Source organism: Dinoponera quadriceps, unplaced genomic scaffold (genome assembly GCF_001313825.1).
Source record: "Dinoponera quadriceps isolate SergipeBrazil2010 unplaced genomic scaffold, ASM131382v1 scaffold3035, whole genome shotgun sequence".
Taxonomy (NCBI): domain Eukaryota; kingdom Metazoa; phylum Arthropoda; class Insecta; order Hymenoptera; family Formicidae; genus Dinoponera; species Dinoponera quadriceps.
The window spans coordinates 262,285-285,888 of record NW_014557093.1 but is presented as its reverse complement, the minus strand read 5'-3'; the positions used below and the strand labels follow the sequence as shown (position 1 = coordinate 285,888).

The 23,604-nt window shown below is 52.2% G+C and overlaps 1 protein-coding gene across 1 annotated transcript in view; it reads left to right on the top strand.

Moving 5' to 3' along the window:
* Positions 1–23,604, top strand: part of LOC106748616 (fibroblast growth factor 18) — a 62,311-nt gene that overhangs the window by 33,347 nt on the left and 5,360 nt on the right. The window contains exons 2-3 of the mRNA XM_014627314.1: positions 15,951–15,996; positions 19,732–19,864. Of these exons, the coding sequence (XP_014482800.1) occupies positions 15,951–15,996; positions 19,732–19,864 (179 nt within the window). The remainder of the gene's footprint in view (positions 1–15,950; positions 15,997–19,731; positions 19,865–23,604) is intronic.

Below are 23,604 nucleotides of genomic sequence, written 5' to 3'. Positions count from 1 at the left end.
GGGGGGGGGGGGGGGGGGACAGAGGGGCGAAGGAAGGAAGGGTGCCACCGCGCGGTCGAGAATAGCGGGCGGTAGCCGTTCGGGCGATGCAAATTCGAGACCGAAAACATTCGCGATGTATAATTCATACGCGCGGACCCGCCCGGCGTCCGCCTACACGTCTGTACTACACGCGTCTGCTCTCGTGACAATGACACAATGTTTGCGGTCGCACGGGGAAATGTCGTCACATACACGCGCGCGTCGTAATCGCTCTCTCTCTCTCTCTCTCTCTTTCGCGACGTCCGCGAAATTTGCGCGCGCGTGCCGAGAAGATTCACACAGCGAATTCGGTCGATTCGATCACTGGCACTGAACCCGCGTTAAACTGCACCAGAGCGCGGCACCGGGTCGGCACTGACCTATTTTATGCGAAGTAGAGGATGAAGCAGGTGACACACGTGAAAATGAGCAAATCGGCGAGGGTGATCAGCGCGCGGGAATACGCGGACGAAGTCTCGAGCGAAAGTTCGAGCGGAGCGAGAGCATCTGCTAACGGAGAATCGGCGTCCCTTTTCCACACATTTTGCAATCTCCACCGACTGATTTTACTTCGGAAGTGCCGTACGTGTAAATTCGTCGAGTACACGGGATAAGTTCGGCGGGGGGATCATCGCGGAAACTCGAACGGCTTAAGTTTCCTGAATCTGCCGCGCACGAGAACGCCNGGGGGGGGGGGGGGGGGGGGGAGGAGCGGATGAGGGCGATTCCGCCGAAAGCAGAAACGAGGCTGCGCCCACGGGGATTCGGGGATGACGACAAATCGCCATCGGAATCCGGGCACCGATCGTTGAACCTGAACAAAGCGGAGCAATCGGCGATGCGGCTCGTAAAGCCGTAAAAAAGTAAAGCATCTCGACGATCGCCGATGTACGTGTAGGTGTCCACGTCGGACGTCATCATCTCGCGAATCGAGCGGCTGGGTGCGTCGACGCGTGCACTCACCCGTGGGACGCGCATACAGAGACGAGACGCAATGACGAACGTCGGCGAGGAGGAACGTACGTATGCAACGGGCGAGAGAAAGAGGAGAGGAGCACTTCTGCTTTCTCCGGCTCTTACGTGGCGAACTTGCGCCATAAGAAAGCCTTGGCGAACGATACGTTCCCGACGGCCGTCCTCCACTTCGCAGACGAGTCTCGTCGCCGCCGATGTCAGTCGGATATTTCTTCGCGTCCGTTCGCGGCGCCCGGCGGATTTGCGTTAAATTGGATTGGCGGATTCGCGCCGCGAATTAAGATACATCGTCTCGGCTAACACCTTCGTGTTCGACGGACGCGAGAATCGGACGGAGGAGAGACGGTTGTCGCGGCTACTCGCAGCTCTAAACCGGACGCGAGATATCTCGTAACACAAATCTGTCCCGCTTCTGCTTCCTCACCGTTTTACCGCCGATAAACTTCGTCGGCGCGATTAATTTTCGTGTTGCATCGCCCGTGCCTTTCGATCGATTCACATTCGCGCCGCGATTAATTCGAGCGACGAAAGCGGCTGCGCCGAGTCTCCGTGTCTGACCAGTGCCGACATTATCTACTTGCGCGCTCATCCATCAAGCCCGGGCTTGTTGTCCCGCCTGAAAATATCCTGTCGCGGGGACTCCTAATTACAAGGCATCATTGCGGTGTACGATCGCTTTTCGCAGGCATGCGCAAATTTTAGCAAATGCCTCGGCGTGAAATTTTTATCAATTACGCTCGCCGGCGCGATGTATTTCCGACGATTGACGGACTTCGCCACTTCGGTTCCATTGGGAGATGAGCTGGCTTGACACACATCTGGCTGGGATTTCGATGTCCGGTGATAACCGGGAGGGGAAGGGGATATCCACTTGCCGTGTTTGTTATAATTAACAGGATTTCGAGGTTCCTCTTTTATGACCGAGGGGACCGGCGTCGCTTATTTCTGGCGTGTAATCGCCGCGCGATTTAACGACGCGCGTAGCGCCAGGTATTTTAGCACTTGTTCTGAAAAGCCAAGTGCAAACACAGCTCCGAATTGACGAGTAAAGGCGTGTGCTCGCGCGTGGAAATAAAAGAGAGAGAAAGAGAGAGAGAGGGAAAAAGAAAGAAAGAGAGAAAGGAAAAAGAGAAGATATACGAGACCCGAACGCCGGCAAGTAGTACATCGGTAAGCGATTCGGCTGCTCCGCGTGTTCGCTTGTTAATGGCACGGGTGGATCCTGTCGAGATCCCGCTAAGGAGTAGCGGTGTAGTAGAGCTTGTTGATAAAAAAGGAGCAATGGAGATATTTCCTCGTTGGCCGTCCCCTCGCGCACCCTCGAGCTAGTAAAGCTAATTAAGAAATAAGTCGGACCACCAACGTCGGTAGAGGTAATTTGCATCCCACGGTACGGAAGATCGAATAACGCGATATGAAATATTACTAATCGCGCCGCACATATAGATTCTCCGGTGTACCGTAACATCTCGCGATGCTGCGCTCTTCTTTCCTTTTCTTTTCTTTTTCAACTGGCAGACGGTAATCGACGGCTTTGTTGAAACATCGCTCTCTCGCTCGGGAATCGAAAGGAAGCTAACGAGGTACAGATTAAAATTCAGATTCAGATGTAGAACGGAGGCGAAGAAAGTGATCGACGTAAAAAAAAAAAAAAAAATATCGATACAGTAGTTTTACGTGCGCGGGGAAAGAAGATTGGTTGAATTAACGCGGCAATAGCGGAATCGAACGGGCTTTCGTAGGAGGAAACAGAATTTTTCATTCGTGTCAACTAAATTCGCTCTTTAGAACCGGAAATTCCGCTTTCCCTTCGACCAAAATGCGCTCGGCTTGTTCACTTCAATTCGTTTGGCCACGTTAATTCGACCGATCTTTTTTCCCCCGTGTAGAATAAACAAATGGAGAGAAGAAGTCAGTCGTTATACATTCTGTCAAAATACTTATCCTTACAATGTCAATTGCAAGTTTTCTGAAAAGTTTTCTGAAAGCTTTCGCTTTATTCTGGTAAAATCCTCTGATAGAATCAAATTCAATTTCTTCACTCGGCTTCCGAGTTAGCGCTGAGTCCTTCGTGGATTTGTCCCCGACGCTTCGTGAACATTCCAGTTCACTTCTTCGGAATAAAGTGGAAACCGAAGTTTAATTTCGACCGTCGACTCACGCCGAGGACCGTCGAATACGCGTCTCAGAGTCAGACTGCGACTTTCGCTGCCTGAAAATGCAAAGGCCGCGATGATCTCCCGTATCATCCGCGGCATCGAGGTTATTCCGCCATGGCGGACCACCTGGACGCGGTTAGATGATTGTCCGCGAGTATCGGGGCCAATTAGCGGCAATCCATACCGCCGATTGGATAGCACATTCCCTCTAACTATATTCCCGATTGGATATCACTCGGCCATGACAAAGTCCCTCCCGCGAGCGGAGAGACAGCCGCGGTACGTCCGCCTCGGACTGGTTCTACTCTGAAAGCAGGAAGGCACCTTCTCTCTCTCTCTCTCTCTCTCTCCTTCTCGCAATCTCCGACTCGTTCCCGTCTCTCTCTCCTCCTCTCGGCTCGCTCCACGTTCTCCCTTCTCCTCCCCCTCCCCTCCCGCTATCGTCAGAGTCGGTGCAAATCACTCACTAATTACATCTAAAACGACTTACGCATATGAGACGACCGAAGGAGAGTAGTAGGAGGAGACCTTCGCGTCGCGCGACATCGATGTTGCAAACACACGCGCTCGGACGCGGCTAATGGCGCTCGTGTGCGATTATGCATATTGATGGGACGGGGCACGGCGGTACGGCGATTGATTTCATCGCTAATTGTATCCAACCGTGTTGCTCGTTATCGGGAAAGATGCCCCCTCCCCCTCTTCGAAGGCGCGTCGCCTTCGCGAGTATCCTCGCGGCGGCGTATCCCGCGAGCGTGCCTGCGAACGACGCGATGTAACGGCGATGTTTTAATTAGGCCGGCTAATAAGTCGGCTCGAAAGCGGGTCGTTCGCGAAGACAATAAGTGCATCGCGAGCTTGAAGATAATCGGCGCGGCGGCGCGCTTCTCGGCACCGGCGCGCTCCCGGCCCCGCTAACGCTCGAGAGTTATTAAACCGGAGCGATTCCGGCCGGTCATTTCACGGCGGCTTAAAATCGCTTCTCTCGAGCTCTCTCGGTGTCTCTCTTCCCCGGCCGCGCGGACGGACCGCCGCGAAGAGGAGGCCCTACGAATGCTCGTTTTTGCGCGATAATCGATAAGCCCCTATTAACCGCGCAATTATCTGCCCCCGGGTAATTAGAGGTAAATTAACTTTCTATCGTTTAAAACGTCCCCGAAGAGGATGTAAGAGATTATCGTAGCGTAATGAAGTACTTAGCGATCGAGGCGTCAACAACGCGTATCTCTGATACATCTGTTCTAATTTTTTATCTCTCTCTCTCTCTCTCTCTCTGTCCGTCTCATGGAAGAGGAAAGCGATATTAAAAATTAGTATGAAATTTTCTTACTCGACGACTGTGATGAAATCTTACTTTTTTTTTTCAACTTAATTAGCGCCCCTCTTGATTCGCTGCATTTTGATTCGCGATGCAGCAGTAATTCGGTCATCTCTGAATTAGATTCGCGAATGATTTCGAGCAGGTTTGTCCGCTTATTATCAGCTGACTCGGTCGAAAGCTTGTCAGCTAAGAAGGTCGCCAACAAACATGACGCTGCTCGTCATCGGCAACATCTGAGGATATTTTTGATAAAGATTTGATATCGTATCCCTTTTCTGGGGTAAGTAAACATTCGATTGTTCAATATTGATCGCGAAGAACGTCGTCTGGGCTTAGATATCGCTCACGCACGCACGTTAAGCCATTGACGTAACACGCTTGTTTCCCGGGGCCGCGTCCGACGAAATTCCACGAAATTCCGGAGAACGATCACACGAATTCCAACGTCGGTGTTCGCGTGTCTTATCTCCCGCACGCACTTCCACGCTCTCGTTATCAGCGATTTCCGGGGCATTACTTTCACGTCGGGGATACTTCTTCTTTCACGAGCGAGCGATCGCGATATGTGCGACTAATAACTATGATCGTCGTCAGCCGCGCGATTTTCCACACGACCAATTAACGGACAATCGTCCACGCTGAGTCACTCGTCGCGCTAATTTCGCAATTTGATCCGTAGGTAGGTAATCCTCCTCGTTACCGCACGTGTTCCAATTCGGAGGTAGATTCCTCGAACGGCATCCCCATGTTCGCCCATAGCGTGGGGCTCGAGTGATTTCCACATTTCCGCTTCTCCGAACACTGCGTCTCGGATCGTTTCGGATTGTCTGATCGAGAGCGAAGTTGAATCCTCCAACGAGCGTTGGCCGGCGCTCATTAAGCGCGGATCATAAAACTTCCACGCGTACGCGTCCATCAGCGACTCGATTTAATCTTCCTCCTTGAGAGCATTTTTCCGTCCTCACGGACGCCGACGGGATTCCGTGGGGACGGCATTGGCTTATCCCAGAGACGCGAACGACTCACTAAATATAAATTTAATCGGTGGATCGTTGCCCGAATCGATCGAAAACGGCGAACTGCCGTTCCCGGGTGGCTCGGGTTGCTGGGAGAGTGCCCTAAAAGTGCGCCTTCGCTCTTGTGCGGATTCGTCGACTAACCAAGTTTCGTATGACTAACCTCCGCTGACTCATCCTCGTTCCGTGCCGCGAGCGAACACGAGAGAGAGAGAGAGAGAGAGATCCGTCGCACTTGCAGACGGATTTTGGCAGAGCCATTTTCTCCCGACGTCGTACATTTTCATCCCCGGTAATGCAATATTACCGAAGACATTCGTCTTCGTCCATCTGTGATTTTCCGCCCGCGCCGTAACGATCCGCGTGTCTGCCACTCTCGACAATCTCCCGACGATTCCTCGGACGACGCGACCCTTGACCCCCGGGAGGACGATACTCTCTCTAGACGAATAACGATGGAATCCTTCGGACAGTCGTAAAGAAAAGAAACAAGAATAATTAAAGGACTCTGAGGATTTGTCCGAAAAATAAGTCAGAGAGATCCGTTGGCGTCAGACGTCGGATCGATTGTTTCATCATTTGAGATCGCGTTTCTTCACTTCCGCCTCCGTGGCAATTTATTTACGCACATACATCCGCATCTCGGATGACACTCAACGAGAGCAAAAAAAACGGAAAACCTCAGGAAGGAAGAGAGAGAGCAGTCGTTTTTCTTCAATCGCCAGAGCGTGTACCTCCGATAGTGCGTCGGGGTTCCGAGAAAAGAAAGGGAGAGGAACGGGAGGGAGAGAGAGAGAGAGAGGAGAAACGGGGAGAGAGTTAAGTGATGGTGGGTGGGCGAGATGGTTATTTAAATGCCCATAGGAGCCATTAGAGATTACGGTCCAACAACAAATACCGACGTGGATGAGCCGAGTCGAACGACGATATATGTTGCTTTCCGACAAAACAAAACTTTCTACAGCCTCCACGCATTTCTTTCTCTCCTCCCCTTCGCTTTTTCCTCGCGTGAGACACGATACGCATGGTTCATAACGCGGATGGTTTCGCGTGAAACGCATCGCCGATCGGACGCGAGCAATCTGCGAAAGTGCGTGTCTAAGCGTACATCACCGTCCCGGAACGTTTCCGTCGAAAAATGCGCGGCGGAATTACGACAATTGCGCCCGTTTAAAATGATGCAGATGCGCTCTCGCGCATACATACGGCCGCGTTCTCATTGCCGTCCGAGTCTAGCTGTGCTCCGTTACGATGATGAATTCGTAGATGAATCACATTCTCGGTAATATGATAACGAGCCACTCCAAATGGCGCATAAATCGCTCTTTGGATTTCGCATTAAACACGGGATCGTGTGATAAAATGTAAATTAGATCATAGACTCGTGTCATAATATTACCGGGAAACGAAGAACCCCGGGTCGGGGGGTCGACTGACGTACTCGAATTATCATCCGTCCGGGGTAAAGCCGTATAAGGCCGGGATTTGATGAAAATTCAAGTTTATCTGTAATCGCGCTGAAATACCGGTCAGCTCGATAAAGCCGGTAACAGCTGAAATAAATTATAGCCTCCAAGACGTCGGTTGCTGACCTGAAACTTTCTCGATGCGTGTCGCGTGATTTACGCTGAAATACGTTCTCGATTATCGCGATCACCCACATCGAATCGTAAGAAGACACGAAAGTATGTGCGACGATACACGCTCTGCTCTTTTTTTCTCTCTCTCTCTCTCTCTCTTTCTCGAGGGATATCGCCGCGCTCGAAATTCCCAGACGTCGGTCACAACGGGTACCGCACGTTGAGGAGAGGTTATCGGCGAGGAAATGAATTCCTAAAACTCAATTAACCGTGGCCTCTTTAACGGCCCCGACTTAACGAACGAGACGAGCGCGGGTAATGAATGGTCGCGCGGGACGCTTTCGATCGGGCCGTGGACGTTCATCCGAAACCGATACCCGCCCTAAGAGCATCGAACGATCCAACCCTTTTAAGTAGATCTAAGTAAAACGCCAGGAATGCAAGGGATAGAACTTGATGGCGCTGCGTCGGTGGGGGTACGAGATCAGTTTCACCGGTGAGTCATCGCGCGAGTCCCTGAGAGGTGTCACCGCTTCGACGTGGTACGATCGTGAGAGGTTACACGAGTGACGATCGAATTTTACTCGGAAGCACTTGAAAATTCCAGAAATAGTCGGGACTCACGCGTGAACTCGAACCTTGTGGAACCCGGAACCCGTGGCGACGAAACCTCGATTTCTCAACAGTGACGACATTAGTCGCCGAATTGTTAACGGAACAAAATTAAAAATTGCGATTTATATGCCCGATAGAGTAGATCCCTTCGAAAGCAATGAATACATAATTACTGCCGCGTATCACCGCTGAAAACAGCGGCGCGTTGTGAGTGAAAGCCGATCGATACTTTAATCGCTCGGCCTACAGCCCGCCGTTCACACGGCATTCTCGAGAATCAACAAATCACCGTGGACGGTTTTTCCTCCGCAACGATGATATTTGCTCATCTACCCCCCTGCTTTCTCTCTCTCTCTTTCCCTCCCTTTTTCCTTCTCGACCCGCCACTCAGCAGCCGTTTTTTCCTCGCGGGGGGGATGACGAGGAGCGTGTCAGAATGAATGTGACGCCGGCGGAACGTCGCGGCTTCCGAGCAAAAACCACGTCGCGTACTCCTCTCGCGTGGCTCCTCTTCTTGTTTGTGCTCTTCTCCTTCCTTATATTCCTCTTCTCTCCCTCCACTCCCTGGGCCTCCGCATCCCGGGCGTGCACTTGACGCACGACAGTCCTCTACGTAGCGTTACAGGACGCGTTTAGGTCGCTCATCGTCTCCTTATCCGTTCTCCATAAACGCGCGACGTCGACGGCTATCTGCCACTTCACGTGGCACCAGCCTGGAGACACGAGTGTGCTCGTGTGCTGGAGGGAAGAAAAAGTCCGGCTCAATCAACGAGATAGTTCGCGCACGCCTCGCCGGCATAGATCCGAACGCGGGCCGCTTCGCCCGGCACTTTCGGCGATCGTATGTTCATTTTGATGATAATAATAATAATAAGAATTTTCCCTTTTATGATATATCGCGAGTGCGCGAGTACTTTCCTCTTGCTAGTCAATACATATGCGCGTTCTGACTATGAGCGAGGGAGATTCATCGAGAGTGGGTCATGGTGTTGGTTAGGCAAACAGGAATTAGACAATCCGACTACGCGAACAGTTAAAAAACGCTTCTCAGAAAAGCCGCACGTTTCGAGGTACAGCCGGATGCATCGGCGGCGGAGGACAGCCCGAGAACATTGTCCGTGACGTAGAAAGTGGCGAGCTCGATGACGAATTCGATGATGTTCCGAGTAATCTCCGGGAACTCGAAGGTAACCGTATTGTATAGACGAATTACAGCGATACTCTTCATGGAAACGGCGCGAATGACTGGGCCGCGTAAATCCGACTGGAAGGTCGAATTTGAGGCGTATACAGTCGCGACTATTTCCGATTAGTCATTGATCGTGGGTCATTAACGCGCACACGGACGAGTCCGAATTTAATCGTTGATCCGTGGAAAACGCCAGTCATGCGATGTGTAACATCAGACCAAACGCTCTCACGCAGAAGCCTCGCAAGTTTCGGAAGACCTTTGCGTATCGATCTGTTACAAAGTCTCCGATGAAACTCAAAGTATTTCCAATTGCTGGTAATTATGAATTGCTGTAGCGATTCGCCGCGTAGATCGCGTAGACCCACAGTAGGTCCTCTGAAATAAGAGATTAGGGTTTTACGATGACGACGACAGCCTACACCGCGATAACGCGCCTCTCTGTCGACGCGGAATCTTATTTACGCCGCAGCGCGTGCAGATTCCCGGCGAGCAGGCGGAAACGGTTCGGTGTCATAAGCTAATTTTCGAGCCCTACAATCCGCTAATATTTATCGCATAAATATAAGCCTTTCGCTCATTTTCCCTCCTAAAAGGAATATTCGAATAATTGCGGACAAGCTCGAGAAATCTCCCGCAAAATGAGAGCGATAACTTGTAATTTTATTTCCGTCGTTATTATCTTATTCGTCTACTCGTGCATCTACGCAAGAAGAAGGACGCGGTGTTGCGAATATTTTCAAATCCATTATCTCACTGTGCTAATTAGGATCAGAGCTATATCTTCCGGCAAATTAACCGTTATTTACGCATCAATTGGCAAGATGAAAGAACAAGGTTGATCCCTCCCCGCAGATGTGCCAGCAACACGCGCGGCCGCGGTTACGATTATAAATTGCATCCGTCGCGCGGCTGCGCCCGGTCATTTAGCGGTCGAATTTACCGCTTCTAAATCAAATCGCGACCCACGTTACGGGTTGATCGCGGTTGCCGGCGATGCCGAACGCATCGCCGCCGCAATTGGCCCCGACAGTTCGCCGTTCGTGGATCCATTGACGCGCGTGATTTGTCGCAATTTGCCGCGGCTGTTTAGGAAACATTTCGGAGCCCGCCGGCTTTGTGACGTAACGCCAGGTGACTTCTTCCTCGGGGCGTTAGCGCGGCTCGTGCCTGCACGGGCATGCTACAAAGGTAGTAAATTTCGTGGTTACCCTGAATGGAGACGTCGTCGTGCCCTCTCCTGCGGAAAACGCCGAAAACTCTGGGGGGTGAAAGACTATCGCGGCGAGCAGTTCCGTAATAAATTAACGCCGCGGCAACTTTCGGGCGTCGAATACGTTGAATAACGTAAACTATAATTTCAGCTGATTTTTCCTGATGCGAAGAAGATAACTTCACTGTTCGAATTTAGTTGCGAACGCGACTCGACACAATCTCGCCGCGTCTGCGTCGGTATTTCAAGGCAAAACATACGTTATGCAGTCGGCATCATGTATGCTGTACAATGCCGTGCGTTAATTGAGTCCTATTTCCTAAACGTGGTGATACCGGAGATTTCGAATTAGGCGTGTCGTTTCGGAACATTCGTTCATCATGACTGCCGATTATTCCGTGGACCGGCAAGGATTGGCTAAAGCAGCAGTCGTGATGCACGGATATTCAGAAAGGACGCGTCTAATTCGAAATTTCCGACATCACTATGCCTAGGAAATGGGAATAACTCCGTTAATGCACGGCATTGCCATTCCCCGGACGGAGAATCGCGCGATTTTGAGCCTTGCACGGATATGCCGATTGGTTGCCGGATGGAGGACTTCTAGTCAATTCTCCGTCCGACAATACTTGTACAACATATGAAATGCCAACTTTATAACGGCCCGTATAATTATAATAATTTCACCTTATATATATGGAAAGCTAAAAATCGTGTAATAATAAAAAAAGTTTTAATCCAAGGATGATGACACGACGCCGACGGTCTTGTAAGTGACGAGTCACGTCGATCGATCGGGAGGTTCATTAAGCGGCGCTGAAAACGCCGCGGAGAATCCTCAGGATCGGGCCGGCGGAGTCACGCACCGAAATCCGCGTACCCCGCCTCTAGGCGACAGGCGGCGTCCAGCTGAGAGTCATCGGCGTCGGCTCGGTAGCCGTGTTTTTCATCGGCCGTGTCGGAGCCTATTCAAGTGTTGGTAGTTTTTCGCGCGGCCGGCGACAAATATCCCCACCAAAATCCCCTTTGGATGAGTCCCCACGTGGCCCGGGATGTCACGACGGGTCCTCGCTGGCATTCACCGTGCTGATCCCGTCCCGGTGACTAGCCGGAGTAACGCGTGCATTCGCAGACCGATCTCTCGGAGAATCCACGATTTCGCGCGTCGATCGAGTCGCGAGTGACGAGCGATTTCGCGCGGCGGTGCGGCCAAGTGCGGAGTGATTGAATTTTCCAATTTTCCGCGGTTTGCAGCCGGCGTCGATACGCTCGGTGGGCCTGTGTGACATCGTTCAAATTCGGCGTGCGTCCGTCGATCGACAGGGGGGTGCGGGAATTCGTCGTCGGCGCGAGACTCGACACTTGGACAGCGCGCGGACGATCCCTCGGTCGGTTTAGCGGGGGAATCGCTCTGCTCTCCTCGACCGCGGGGATTCGCCTGTTACGTCAGCGTTACGATTAATATCGGCGATATCGGCGTAATCCAGGTTAAACCGAGAGTCTCTCTCTCTCTTTCACACCGGTGTCGCCTCGATGACGCGAATTCGCCGGCTGTACGTGACGCTGGAAACGGTATATAGGTCCGGCTCGGCGGCCGATTCTTCCGCAGAGTTCGATCCGGACGGTCGACGCGGATAAAGAAGTCGGCACGTTCCTCGTCGTCGGAGAGCGAGGGTGACGTAACCGCGGCTCGCTCTCGAAACTGGACTGTTCGATCGATCGATCGTAGGAGTTGCAATTCGGGGGAGAGGAGGTGTCGTCGATCCCCGTCATCGGGGACGCGTTCCGTCGCGCAACCCGCATATATCCATCCGTCACGGATCGTACGGCCGGATCGTCGTCTACGAGCGTCGAAACCGCTCGGGGACTCGCGACGAAACGAAGTGCTCGAATCGTTACCGCTGCTGACTGGCCGTAATTCGTGCGATTTACAATGCACGGACTGAGATGACACGCCGAGGCGGGGGGACACGCAGCTATGTCTACGGCTATGATCGTTGAGTGAGTTACGGCGATTTCGTCGCCACGTTGATATTTCTCAGCGCCGCCCTACAGGACGCGCTCTCTTCGAATTCCAATCGGCGGGTCGATAACGGAGAGGACGCCTCCTCGGCCGGCGTCGTTCGCCTTTTATCGCCGTCATCGTAATCTCATCCATCCGTTGCGGCGTCGTCCCCGAGAAATCGCGCGCTACGTGGAGATAAAACTTGGGGAAATTCTGGAATCTCCGAGGCGGAGGCCTTTTTCCCGAAAAAGCTCCCGCGCTAAATCATTTAGCTCTCGTCGTCTATATTTCTCGGGAGGAAAACGCACGTCGACGAAGAGATATCGGCGCTGTCACGGTGTTTTTTAACCTTTTCAGTAGATTCAGTTGTTAACGGAGGTATCGTTGCGAGACGGTAATGAGCATTAACTAGACGCTGCGTCACGAGAAATACGCGAGCATGACGCGCGCGTGACGCGCGCGCTCTCTCTCTCTCTCTCGCTCTCGCGTGTCTCGGAATTTGTCACGGCATACCGGGATTTCGCGACTCCGCGGAATTTCGTGACGCTACCGCCACGTGCATCCGCGCGACGGCACGCAGCATCCAACGCCTCGTGGTTCCGTGCGATCAGAGGCCTCCGCCAACAGGTGATATCCTCCGGTTTATCAGCCGGTCTGTTAGGGGAAACCTCTCGGAAAACAGCTTGTTGAATCGATAAAATTAGCGGTCACTCTGGTGCAAAAAGATTCGATTTAGAGTTTGATTGGAACAATCCGTTCGCGGATTGAGAGAAGCTTGAGAGAATATTCATGAGTTTGGGGCACAAGCGGTGAAGCGATGGTCGCGAAAGAACGAAGAACGTGTGTCGCGCAATCGTCGCGCGATCGACGTCGCGGGCGCGATCTATGCTGGAAATCTTTATCCTCGGCGACCTTTCCGTCCTCGGTGACACGTCTCATCCATCCGTTCATGGAGAGGCCTCGCTCCTCGGAACATCTCGCCTCCTCCTTGCGCAAGATGTCCCGGGAGATCCGAATGTTAATGTATCCCGCGGCTCTCGTCGGCGATACCTGCGTTCGCGGCGCGTGTATTATCGCGTCCCGAGGTGATCCACGGCCGTTAATGAAACGGCCGGCGAGCGGTTGTCAGCGGGATGTCGCGCGCTGTGTGACTAAGTTTGCAATTATGTAAACCCGGCATCCCGGCGAGCGGGATACTCGCACACCTTGGTTCAGATGGCGGGATGGGGTATCCGCCGATGTGAAAATTGAAAAATCGGTATTGACGCAGCTGACGTAAATTAGATACTTTGGAATGTAGCACGACACACGTTCCGCGAACGGTTCTCGCGGCGTAAAAGGAAACAGGTGGCGGCGCAGCGATCCATTTCCCTTTTACATTTCTCTCGTTTTACACTCGCAACGCCCCCTCGTTGACCACCCTTTATTTTGTTGCTATCCATTCATTAATCCTTTCACTGCGTACGATATTATATATTATATCGTGGCAAATCGCTCGTCATTCGCAGACTCCACATACGCGCGGCACCTCATTTGAATCTTTCGGTTGGAATTTTCTTTATTATGTTATTCCGCTTCTCCAGCGTTGTACACAATAATCGAATACCGCGCCGCACAGCGAGCGCTTTTGGCCAGAGCGCGGCGAAAGGGTTAAGAGCAAGCTGAGGATGGTTTCTCGGGAACAAAACAGCGCGATCGTGATTCCACTCGAAAGAAACGGATGGTAATTCGCAGCACGACTATACTCGCGAGCGAACTCGCCTTCGGAGGCGAAAAATGCCGCCGGCTTGGAATCTCTCACCTTTCAGAGACATTTTCAGAGACTTCTTCTCTCTTTCTTCCCTTCCCCTTTTCGTTTTTCTCTCATACTTGCGCGCGCGCGCGCAAAAGTCCGTCGCGTCGATTTAATAAAGCATAAATCGTTTCCTCGCCACATCCGGCAAGCGAATGTCGAACGTTACGAATCCAGTCGCGTATTTGCATCGAGTCGCCGCGCCGCGTTGCCGCAGTCGCGCCGGTGCAATTAAACCTCGAAACCCGAGTCGGCTCGCCCCGCTCCCCGGGCCCCTGCGTTACGACCTGATGTATATCGCGCGGAGAGCGCGATGATGAATGCACGCCGGCGGAGTCCTCTGGCGAAATCGCGGACTCTCCTCGCGGCCGCGGAGATTTTCCACGCCGAACGCGATCATTCCCACGCGGCGGCTCGGGACACGCCGTGTCCGGGGGAGATTAACTGCAATTACCTCGGCTGTCTAATCGCGATTAAAGCTGGCTCATCGCCGGGAAACCCCGGGAAAGCCGGAACGCCGATACGAAGAGCCGGTGTTTCGCAAAAGAGGCGCCTCTCGTTGAAACCCGGCGGAGCTTCTCCTCCACGACGACCCCTTCGTCGCGGGGAGCGGACACGATAAAAAGAAAAGGGTGGAAGCTGTCCATGTAACGCAAGCTGAAATCTAATCACCTGGATTAATTAGATTGAGTCGCTTGAATTTAGTTTTAGCCGTGGGAGCTGAAAATTAAGTACGGGGACAAAAGGAATTAGCTAGATTAACTTGCCTTAATCTGAATCTCGCATTATACGGACAGTTAATTCTTACCTGCGGGAGCTAGTTTTTAGCTGTGACGTTCTTCCTTTTGTCCGTGAACGAATTTCGCGAGAGGATCCCCGGCGGAGGGGGAGGCCCGGCGACGACATTCCGCACGGTGCATCGAATACATTGCGACGAGGTAGGCGGGATGAGGCGAAAGAAAGGCACGTTTGGTCCAACCTCCGCGGTACCACGAGCGAGCCAATAACCCGGTCGGGATTAAAGCGAACGGGCGAACGAAAGTTCCCGCTCGCCGCGCGACTCGTTGTTCACCTGTGTTCTGTGTAACGTGAGACGCGCTCGCATTGCGCAACTACTTGCGGCGGCTCCTGTGGAACCGGGTTATTATTTACAATCCGCGCGGGGCACGCCGCAGCACCACTCTTGATTTCTACGATTCTCCGATGTCCCTTTTCCCACACGCGTTCACGTTATCGACGATTTTCCGCGGGATAAGTGTCCCTCCTTGCGGTTGGAAGGTGCGGCACACCGGATCGATAGAGCGATCGCCCGATAGAGTATCACATCTCATCATTCTGAAGTGTTGGGGACGTTCGTCTCGGCACGATTGCTTCAAGCGCAATATACAGACCGACATTGATCTCTTGACACTTATTAGTTAGTACTGGATACATATATACAGACGCGATCTGCGTGTGTGATTGGGAATTTCTAGTGAGCTTATATCTAGTAAATGTCGAGTGATTGGGAATTTCTAGTGAGCTTATATCTAGTAAATGTCGAGAGATCAACGGTGAATGCACATCCGTGGATCGATATGTTCGTGCAGATTTGCAACGATTGGCATGAAATACTTGTGAGGTACGGGAGGGTCAACATGCACGGAGGTATTTTTGACGTTCTGTCATCTGAGAAGAGGTGCGGGCTGAGCGCGCGCACGAGCGTCGGAGCAGCGAGAATCGGAATCGTGAATTAGATACCGCGGTGGAAGCCTATCTGCAGTGATATCTTTTCGATACTAATTATCCCGCGTTTTCGCTTATCGGCCGCCGTACTGATCCGGTACATCCTGCGCTTTCAATTTGCGCGGCTGGTAATAGCAATGGCCGTCCCTACGCCGACCCACCGTGTAATCACGGGATATTTATTCGCATACGATAAATCACTTGGAAATGCCGCGGCGGTCCGCGCGGATCCCCGCAAATTGAAACGTATCCGGCTAAAACGGATTTATCGTGCGTTCCCGTTCGCATTTTGCCCCGCGCATTTCTAAACTAACGAGTGTATTCCTTTTCTGCTTCCAGGTTACCACAGCTTGTCGTTTTAGCGAAGATTTTGTGCATCCTGATGGTGAGTAATTCGGTATAATTGTTGTACAGCAGCGAACATTGTCGTCTACCTATTAGAGTCTCGGAAATGAGCGAATTTCTAAATTACGAGTATACACTGAGAAACGCATTTAGTTGACTCGAGCTAAATTCTCGTCTGGATATGAGCAAACAGATGTTTTGATTATGAGAACCAAGATTTGCTTCTCTGTAACGAAAAAGGTTCGATTCAAACAACAGTCAACGGAATGGGTTTCTCAGTGCGGACGCGTTCGTTGTGATCCCGTTCATTCGTTTATATTTATTTGCAACAGTCAACAAATGAAAAGAAACGGGGGTGACTGCGAGTTAGCGGCGAGTTCAGCTAGTCGGCGCGCGAAACTCGTTTTTTTTTCCACTCATGAATATTTCATAACGAGAGAGCGTCGAATTCGTCAAACGTCGGATCAGCGGGAGATCGATGTACGCACGTTTATCGCGCTATAATTACGCCGCGTAATCTTATCTTCGAGCATGCGTCCCGACATTAGTGGCACGAACCAATTGCATAAAGGATAATCTGATGATCTGCCGGCCCAGTTTCGCGACCGGTAACAAGCGGTGGCATAAAGTTTCGTACTCGAAACTCCGGCCGCAGTTCCGCCGAACTCGCCGTCGCGGGATCGCCTACTTTGTAGCCCGCGGATACACGCGAAGATATACGGCGGGCCGCGATCGCGAGGGTGACTAGGTCAGATCTGAGATATCCCCGCAGCACGAAGAGGTCGAGAGAGAGAGAGAGAGGGAGGGAGAGACTCGGGTGAAGATCGCGTGCTGAGACTCGTGCCAAGAGTCAAATCGCCGATTACGTCGGCACGCACCTCACCTGCCCATAGATTAATGATCGCCGCACTTCCACTCCCACGCGTTCACGACGCTGACAATTTACACCGTCGAGTCAGACTCGGGGCCCCATTCTGGACCGGTAGCGAACCAGCTACCGTAAGGTAAAAGTACCGATGCTCGGACACGTGCCTAACTGTGTAGACACTCTTGTTTCGGTCCTTAAATACGAATATTTAATCTTTGAACGTTTGACAATATTTGTGTATATTCAATCACGCGCATGTATTCTGTGCTGACGGTTTGAATATTCGTATTTAAGATCGAGACAATGAAAATGCCCAGAGTAAGGTAAATGTAGGACCATTAGTATTTTATATGCCTTATATTCTTTTTCAATTTTAAGCGCTAGTTTTTCCCGTACGAGCGTCACGTAACGTTGTTTCAGCTTGAAAATCAGAAAGGCGATTCGATTCGTGTTCAGAATGGGGTCCCGGATCGTTGGAATATCATCTCCCAGATCTTGCGCTTTCCGCGAGCCGAGGTCTTTCAGACACGGAACGTTCGCAAATACCTCGTCCTACGTCACATAAATGCCAAAGTAAAGGGTTCGTTCATCGCGACGTACGCTCAATTCGTCGCCCTGATGCACCGTGAAGCGCCACGAATCTCGAACTCTGCTCTGGGAACTCTCGAGCTCGCTTCACGACGGTGCTCGTCCCGTTAGTCCGCGCGCTTCGATTAACCGCGCGCGACGAGTCACTTATCTCTTTTTCTTCAACTCCCTCGTGCTCGAATTATACGGTAGTTCGACCGGCGGAGGACAGAATCTCGTTGAATTTTGCACGCCCGGTTTTCCCAATCGGTCAGGCCGCGAAATAAAAATTCTTTTCCTTGCTGACGCGCGCCGATTTTCGAGCTCGCGCCGTGCAGGCCGCTCTCCTCGCAAGTCGATCTCGATATCGTAAAGATCGGGCCGCTATTAGGCGTCGATTATTTATCGCGCCTTTAAATTCGGTGGAGATCTATGGCTCCCGGCAGGACGATAAGGACAATTCGCGCGCGACAGACTCGTCCGGGGATCGTATTTAAATGAGATTTATGTATGCTCGATACCGGTCGTGAGCGATGCAATAAACGGTCCGCCCGGCCGATAAATAATGAAATGGGTGGTCGGCTGAGTCGGAGGAGAGCAACCGCTCGCGGTAGATCATGACGAGAGCGCGTTCGGGGGACTGTCGCCTTGACGATACGGCTGTTAGGTGAGAATTTAATGAATGGCCGATACATAAAACTGCAAAGCTATTCGCGTCTTTACGGTCCGGGAGTCTTGTCGATTAAATGATAATGCGAAATCGCGCTGATGACGCGCGAATCAATTAGCGAGTCGAGAGAGACTTTTTTATCCGGGACGCGCGAATGCGACGCGGCTAAACACCGAATCTGTCGCGTGCTGGCACTCGTAGTCGGCACTCGTAAAAACTTTCGGCGCGATCGCTACTTAACTTTGTAAGTTAAACGATAGAGAGAAGCGGCGCGCGTTACCACCCGCTCGTCGCCTCGCGGCCTGTTCACATATATACACACACACACGATTGACAACATCTCGGAGCATTCTAAGAGGCGGGTGTTACAGGATCGTGGAGCTCGCAATAAAGTTCCGCGATGCGAATTTAATTGCTCTCTGTAAACGATAAACGGGCAGCCCGCCCGTTCGCGCGTATGCCCGTCGCTCTCTGCGCGCTTATTGCGCGACGACATCGGCCACTTCCTCGCGATAAATTCCGACACGGCCTCGTCTCGAAGAGGTAGCGCTGATTTAAGAAGAAGAAGAAAGGGGGAGGGAAGAGAGAAGAGAAAGAAACAAGAAGTACGATCGATATCGATAAAAGCGATCGCGCGTGGCAAGATTTCCGCCCGTCTGACTCGCTCGTTGTTTGTCGGAAGAGACGCGCCCGCCACCGCGTAACATTGTCGGCGCCACATTTCATATAAACGGAACGCCAGTTTCGGCGACTATTAATGGATGGCTCGTGTTCGCTCGTTAACGAGGTTTCTGCCATCAGCGCGCACCATCTCCGGAGCGGCGCTGGACGGGACTCTCCGTCTTCCTCCGACACGGAGAGCGTTACTTCTTTTCCCCCCCGCTCTTCCCTTTTCTCCCTTCTTTTTTTCCCTTCTTCTTCTTTTTCATTCGTTATCCGAATCAGCCGCGGCGGGCGGATCAACGAATGACTCGATGTCGCGTGATATGTGAACCGATCGTAAAAGCGATCCCCACGTCGCCGGTCGTGGAAGAATTTTCGACGTTTCTTAACGACTCTCATCCCGGTCGTCGCTCCGAAAACAAGGCACGCGAATTCTTATCTCATCACCGTTCTGTTCCCTCTATTAATCCGGAAATCAGCATAATTCGTGCGCGGTGCAATATAAAGCGCAGCTTTAACTTACGGCCGAATTACTCGGCGCCACTCGTCGCCTCGTGATTTCTTGTTTTTTTTCGCCTTTATCACCTGCCATACTTACCGCTTTTTCTTTCTCTCTCCCTTCCTCCTTTAATCGCACGATCGGTGCTCGCATATGTATGCATGCATTTCGCGGCGTTTGAATAATTCATCGAATATCGGAAATGCAGACATCTTTCCTACCCCTTCTGACCGAATAATAAAATAATACCGTGCGAATCGTAAAACGAGCGCGTCCGAGCAGAGCGCGGTTCTGCTCCTCGGCGGGTCGCAAAGAGCATCGCTGATTCAATTCCGATCTTACGTGCGATCCGAGACGATGTCTGAAATATTCGCTAACGCGAACGACTACTCGCGGGCGTTTCGTGAAAACGACCAGCTGGTCGAGCGTTCACGCCGAAACGCCGAGGAAAATTTCGACCGAATCCCTCGACAATTCTGATACAAACGAGCGACCTTTGTGATTGCAGGTGGTGATGTGCGGGGCGGCGCCGACGATGGTGCGCTCCGTGAGTCTCCACGCGGTTTGCAGCGGCCGCAATGTTACCGTAATAGGCCGCACAGTCACAGCCGAGCAGCGCAACGATAGCAATGCAGCCTACCGTAAGTAAGACCACAGTCATCCGTTGTACCCGTCGGTGTAATTTAGTCGCGACGTAATGCAAAGTTTTTCGCTCGACGAAATAGTAATTAACTCGGTACTCTGATGGGGAAAAAGTACTACGTTCGAGTAAATATTTGCCACACTGAAAGAAAAATATCGTTGTTTTCGAGGACAACAATATCCTTTTTGTCGTTTTAATCACAAAATTAGTCGAGAGAACTATTTTTCTAGTAAACGTTACTACAGTGTTAACGACAATAACCTCTTACCTGCATGTTGCTACTACTATTTTTGTGTGGTTAAAATAATAAAGAAAGGATATTGTTGTTCCCGAAAATAACTATATTTTTTCTCTCAGTGTAAGAAGTAGGTGTGGCACTACTCGAAGTACCTTTATATTCGCGCTGTATCTTTATTGCTGTTTATCGTCTTACAGCTCTTACAACGAAAAGAAACATCCTTACAGCGTCCCATTAAAAGCAAAAATCTCCTCTCCGCGAAAGAGGAGGAGTTTCTTTCAGAATGGCCCTGTGAAACTCGCGAATACCCGGCTCGGGATGATCCGCGCGATTTGCTGTATCGTTAATTACTTATTTATTAAAACTGCCGCGTGTGTTGGGGAAATATGGCCCTCGATGCTGATTAATATACACATAGCGCGCGCGCAGGAGATTCCGTTACGCGTGCGGGCACGCGATAATATCGACCGTACGGGATGAGTTAATCAAATCTGTTAATTGAATCGATCCCAATCACCGTTCCAGCCGTGCCGTTATCCCATCGATCGATAGTTCGGTACGTAAAAAAGGGATTTTGTGCCTGGAAATATCCGGGCGCGATGCCGCTATAAAGAACTTAATTTACCGCGATCCTTATCATCCAAACCCGCGTTCGGGAGGCCTTATCTTTCTCTCCTTCCCTCTCTCTCTCTCTCTCTTTCTCTCGCTCGCTCGCTTTTGCTACCGAATGCCTTCACGGGGCCTTCCAGGGTGAAATCTCCATTTTTACGAACTAATAACCGCAGTTCTATTTCCGCGAGCAGAGCCTCGGACGCGCGGACGGNGGGGGGGGGGGGGAGGCGACTATCGAGGAGCTCCGATGAATTACGCGATGTAATTCTGCCTCGTCTCGATTGTTTCCGGCTAGACACTGTTTGTCTCACGTCGTTTGCTCTATCGTTTGCATCGTGGACTCGCCTCCTCTCCCGTTCTTATTTATCGCGATCGTCGTCGCGGATTGCGAAGTGCCCGTCGTCGTTCCCCTTCCGAGAGCCGAAGATAGATATTCGATGTGAAACGCGCGTATTGGAACGCGTCTAGATACATATCGCTCGTCCGCTTTTCCACCTGCCTGTCTTACCGCCTTGGCACACATCCGTCCTGACAATGACACTTGTTCATAGAAGAAACGGCTCGTCACGATCACGAAGGCGCGTTTACCGCTCGCGTTCGCCGGGCGCTTCTTTGCGCCGGGTGTGATTCAAAGTTACATCTCAGTAGATGAAGCGTCATTCGTTCCGCGGCGTGAATTCGCCACCGGCGAGAAACGCGCCGTCCCGCGATCATCTCGCGATTTCGCGCCGCGGGAATTCGCGCGCGATATCCCGTACGAAACGAGCGAACGGGCTGTCCGCCCTACGCGCGGCGCGAGTACGAGGCGGTTCCTCTCGAGACGATTGCCGGCGAGGGAGGGGACGAAAGGAAGGTTCGGGAGGAGGGAAGCAGGCCTCGCTTGTGCAAACAGAGGAGCCAGTTTTCGCGCCGCGTCTGCACCTCCCCGAGATCCATCACCTTCGCGTACCTCCTCCCGCCCCTCCCGTCCCCTTTTTACCTCCACCTTTTCCCTCTGTTACTCTGCTCTCTCGCCTCTCACGGCGCTCAACTGCCGACAACGAGCCTCTCCCGACCGGCGATTACTCAAGCGCCCCTCTCGCGGAGACGCCGGCGTGCGCACGGGGGGATTGAGACACTGTGAGAGCGTCCTTGAGGAACCGTGCGAGAGGAAAGTGCCAACGGCGGGTCCGCGGGAGTCCGCGGATCCTCCCGGGGGGAGCTTCTTCGCTGTCGCGCGTCGCTTCCTTCGAACGAACCGTACATTGTCTCCCGCGGCAATTCGCCGACGAAACCGTGTAATGTGTCGTTTCGTCGATATCGAACGGCCGCGAGGCGAGACGCGGAGGGGATTGATCGCGCGTAACAACCGCGCATTTTGCCTTCTTCTTATTTCCCACGCCCGTGACGTATCCATCAATTGAATCGTCGCGTTAGAGAGCGTATTACCTGCGGCCTCACGGCGACATCAGGGGGCACGCGAGGGAAAAACGGCGCGAAAGGGAACGCAGTCGGGGAATGATAAGTCATAATTCAAGTGCGTCAGGAGTAACACGATAATAACTATCATCCGCAATCAAGGTAAATAATAATTATCGACTTTTCGTTCGCCCCTCCGCGCGCGAGCGCGACGAGCAAACAGATACGCGCGATCGGCGTGACACGCGATAGTTATAATTAACGTGACGCGACATTTTTACCGCGTTTAAGTAACCCCATCGGACACTTTACGAAGCGTCTCATTCGAAACGTTTGACGTTCCGAAATCGGGTGTCCTTCGGTGACTGACAAGCGCGCGAATTTCGAAAGGACCTCGCGGAAGAGAGAAACTTATATCGAGCGAGAAACCGGGAGAGGAAGAGAGGAGAAATGAGAGGGAGAGAGAGAGAGAGAGAAAGAGCGGGGGACAAGGATGGAATCGTGCGTGCCGGCAGCACACCGATCGGCCGGACTGGAATTTAATTATTCGAGTCGCGGCGGGCTGTGATTACCGCGTCAGCCCGCTAAACCAGGCTTCACCTGTCGCACCTTTGATCCATCCCGTGATACCCCGAATGCGTTGCGTTCCCGTCCGTCCCGCTGCCGCTCTTCGTCTACTGTGCATCGTCGTGGAGAGCGCGATCCTCGCATCGGCCGATCGTGCGTTTAGGTGTTAATGACAGGGTCGCTATTATACGCGCGCGCTTCATAACGAGAGAGAGAAAGCCGCGTCTGTAACGCCGCTTCTCTCCCTCTGTGTTCGCTCGTGTCTTTCCCTTTTGACTTTTTCTCGCGCTTTACACGGGGGTCGGTACCGACCATCTCTCCCTCGCGCGTTGTATTATAGCTTTCATAACGCCGACGCCGCGAAATTGTAGCGTCCCAGTGGTTCTCGGCCCGACGCGTCGTCTCGCCTTCGCATCAAGGTCGGTGTTATTCCAGCGAGCCACGGCTGCATCGGTGCTCTCTACGCGCGACATCCTCTTCTGCGGTTGTTTCCCTCTTCTCGGAAAGGCCGACGAAGTTTCACGAAGTTCGTCGAGCTCCTCAGGGCCGTTTCGAGGGACACACAATCGCGAGGTTAAATCGCCCCGACGGTTCGCTTCCGATAGAAAAATACGGGCAGTTGCGAACCCGTAACAAGCGGCGAATTGGTTCCTATATCGCGAGGAGCACGTAGAAGTAATATATGGGATCCATTCTTCTCTCTCTCTCTCTCTCTCCTTCTCTTTCTCTCCTCCTCCCTCTGTCTCCCTCTTTTGCTCTTACGCGCAGACCCATCCTACCAGTTATTATCCGGGGTAATCGTGCCTAAAAGCCGGTGCCCGCTTTTGATTAAAATTGGCTTTTAATTCATTTGGCAGCCTCTAATCTCGCGGCGGCTCCGATCAGAGGGAACCAGAGCGAGGGCGACGTGACGGCGGGGGGGG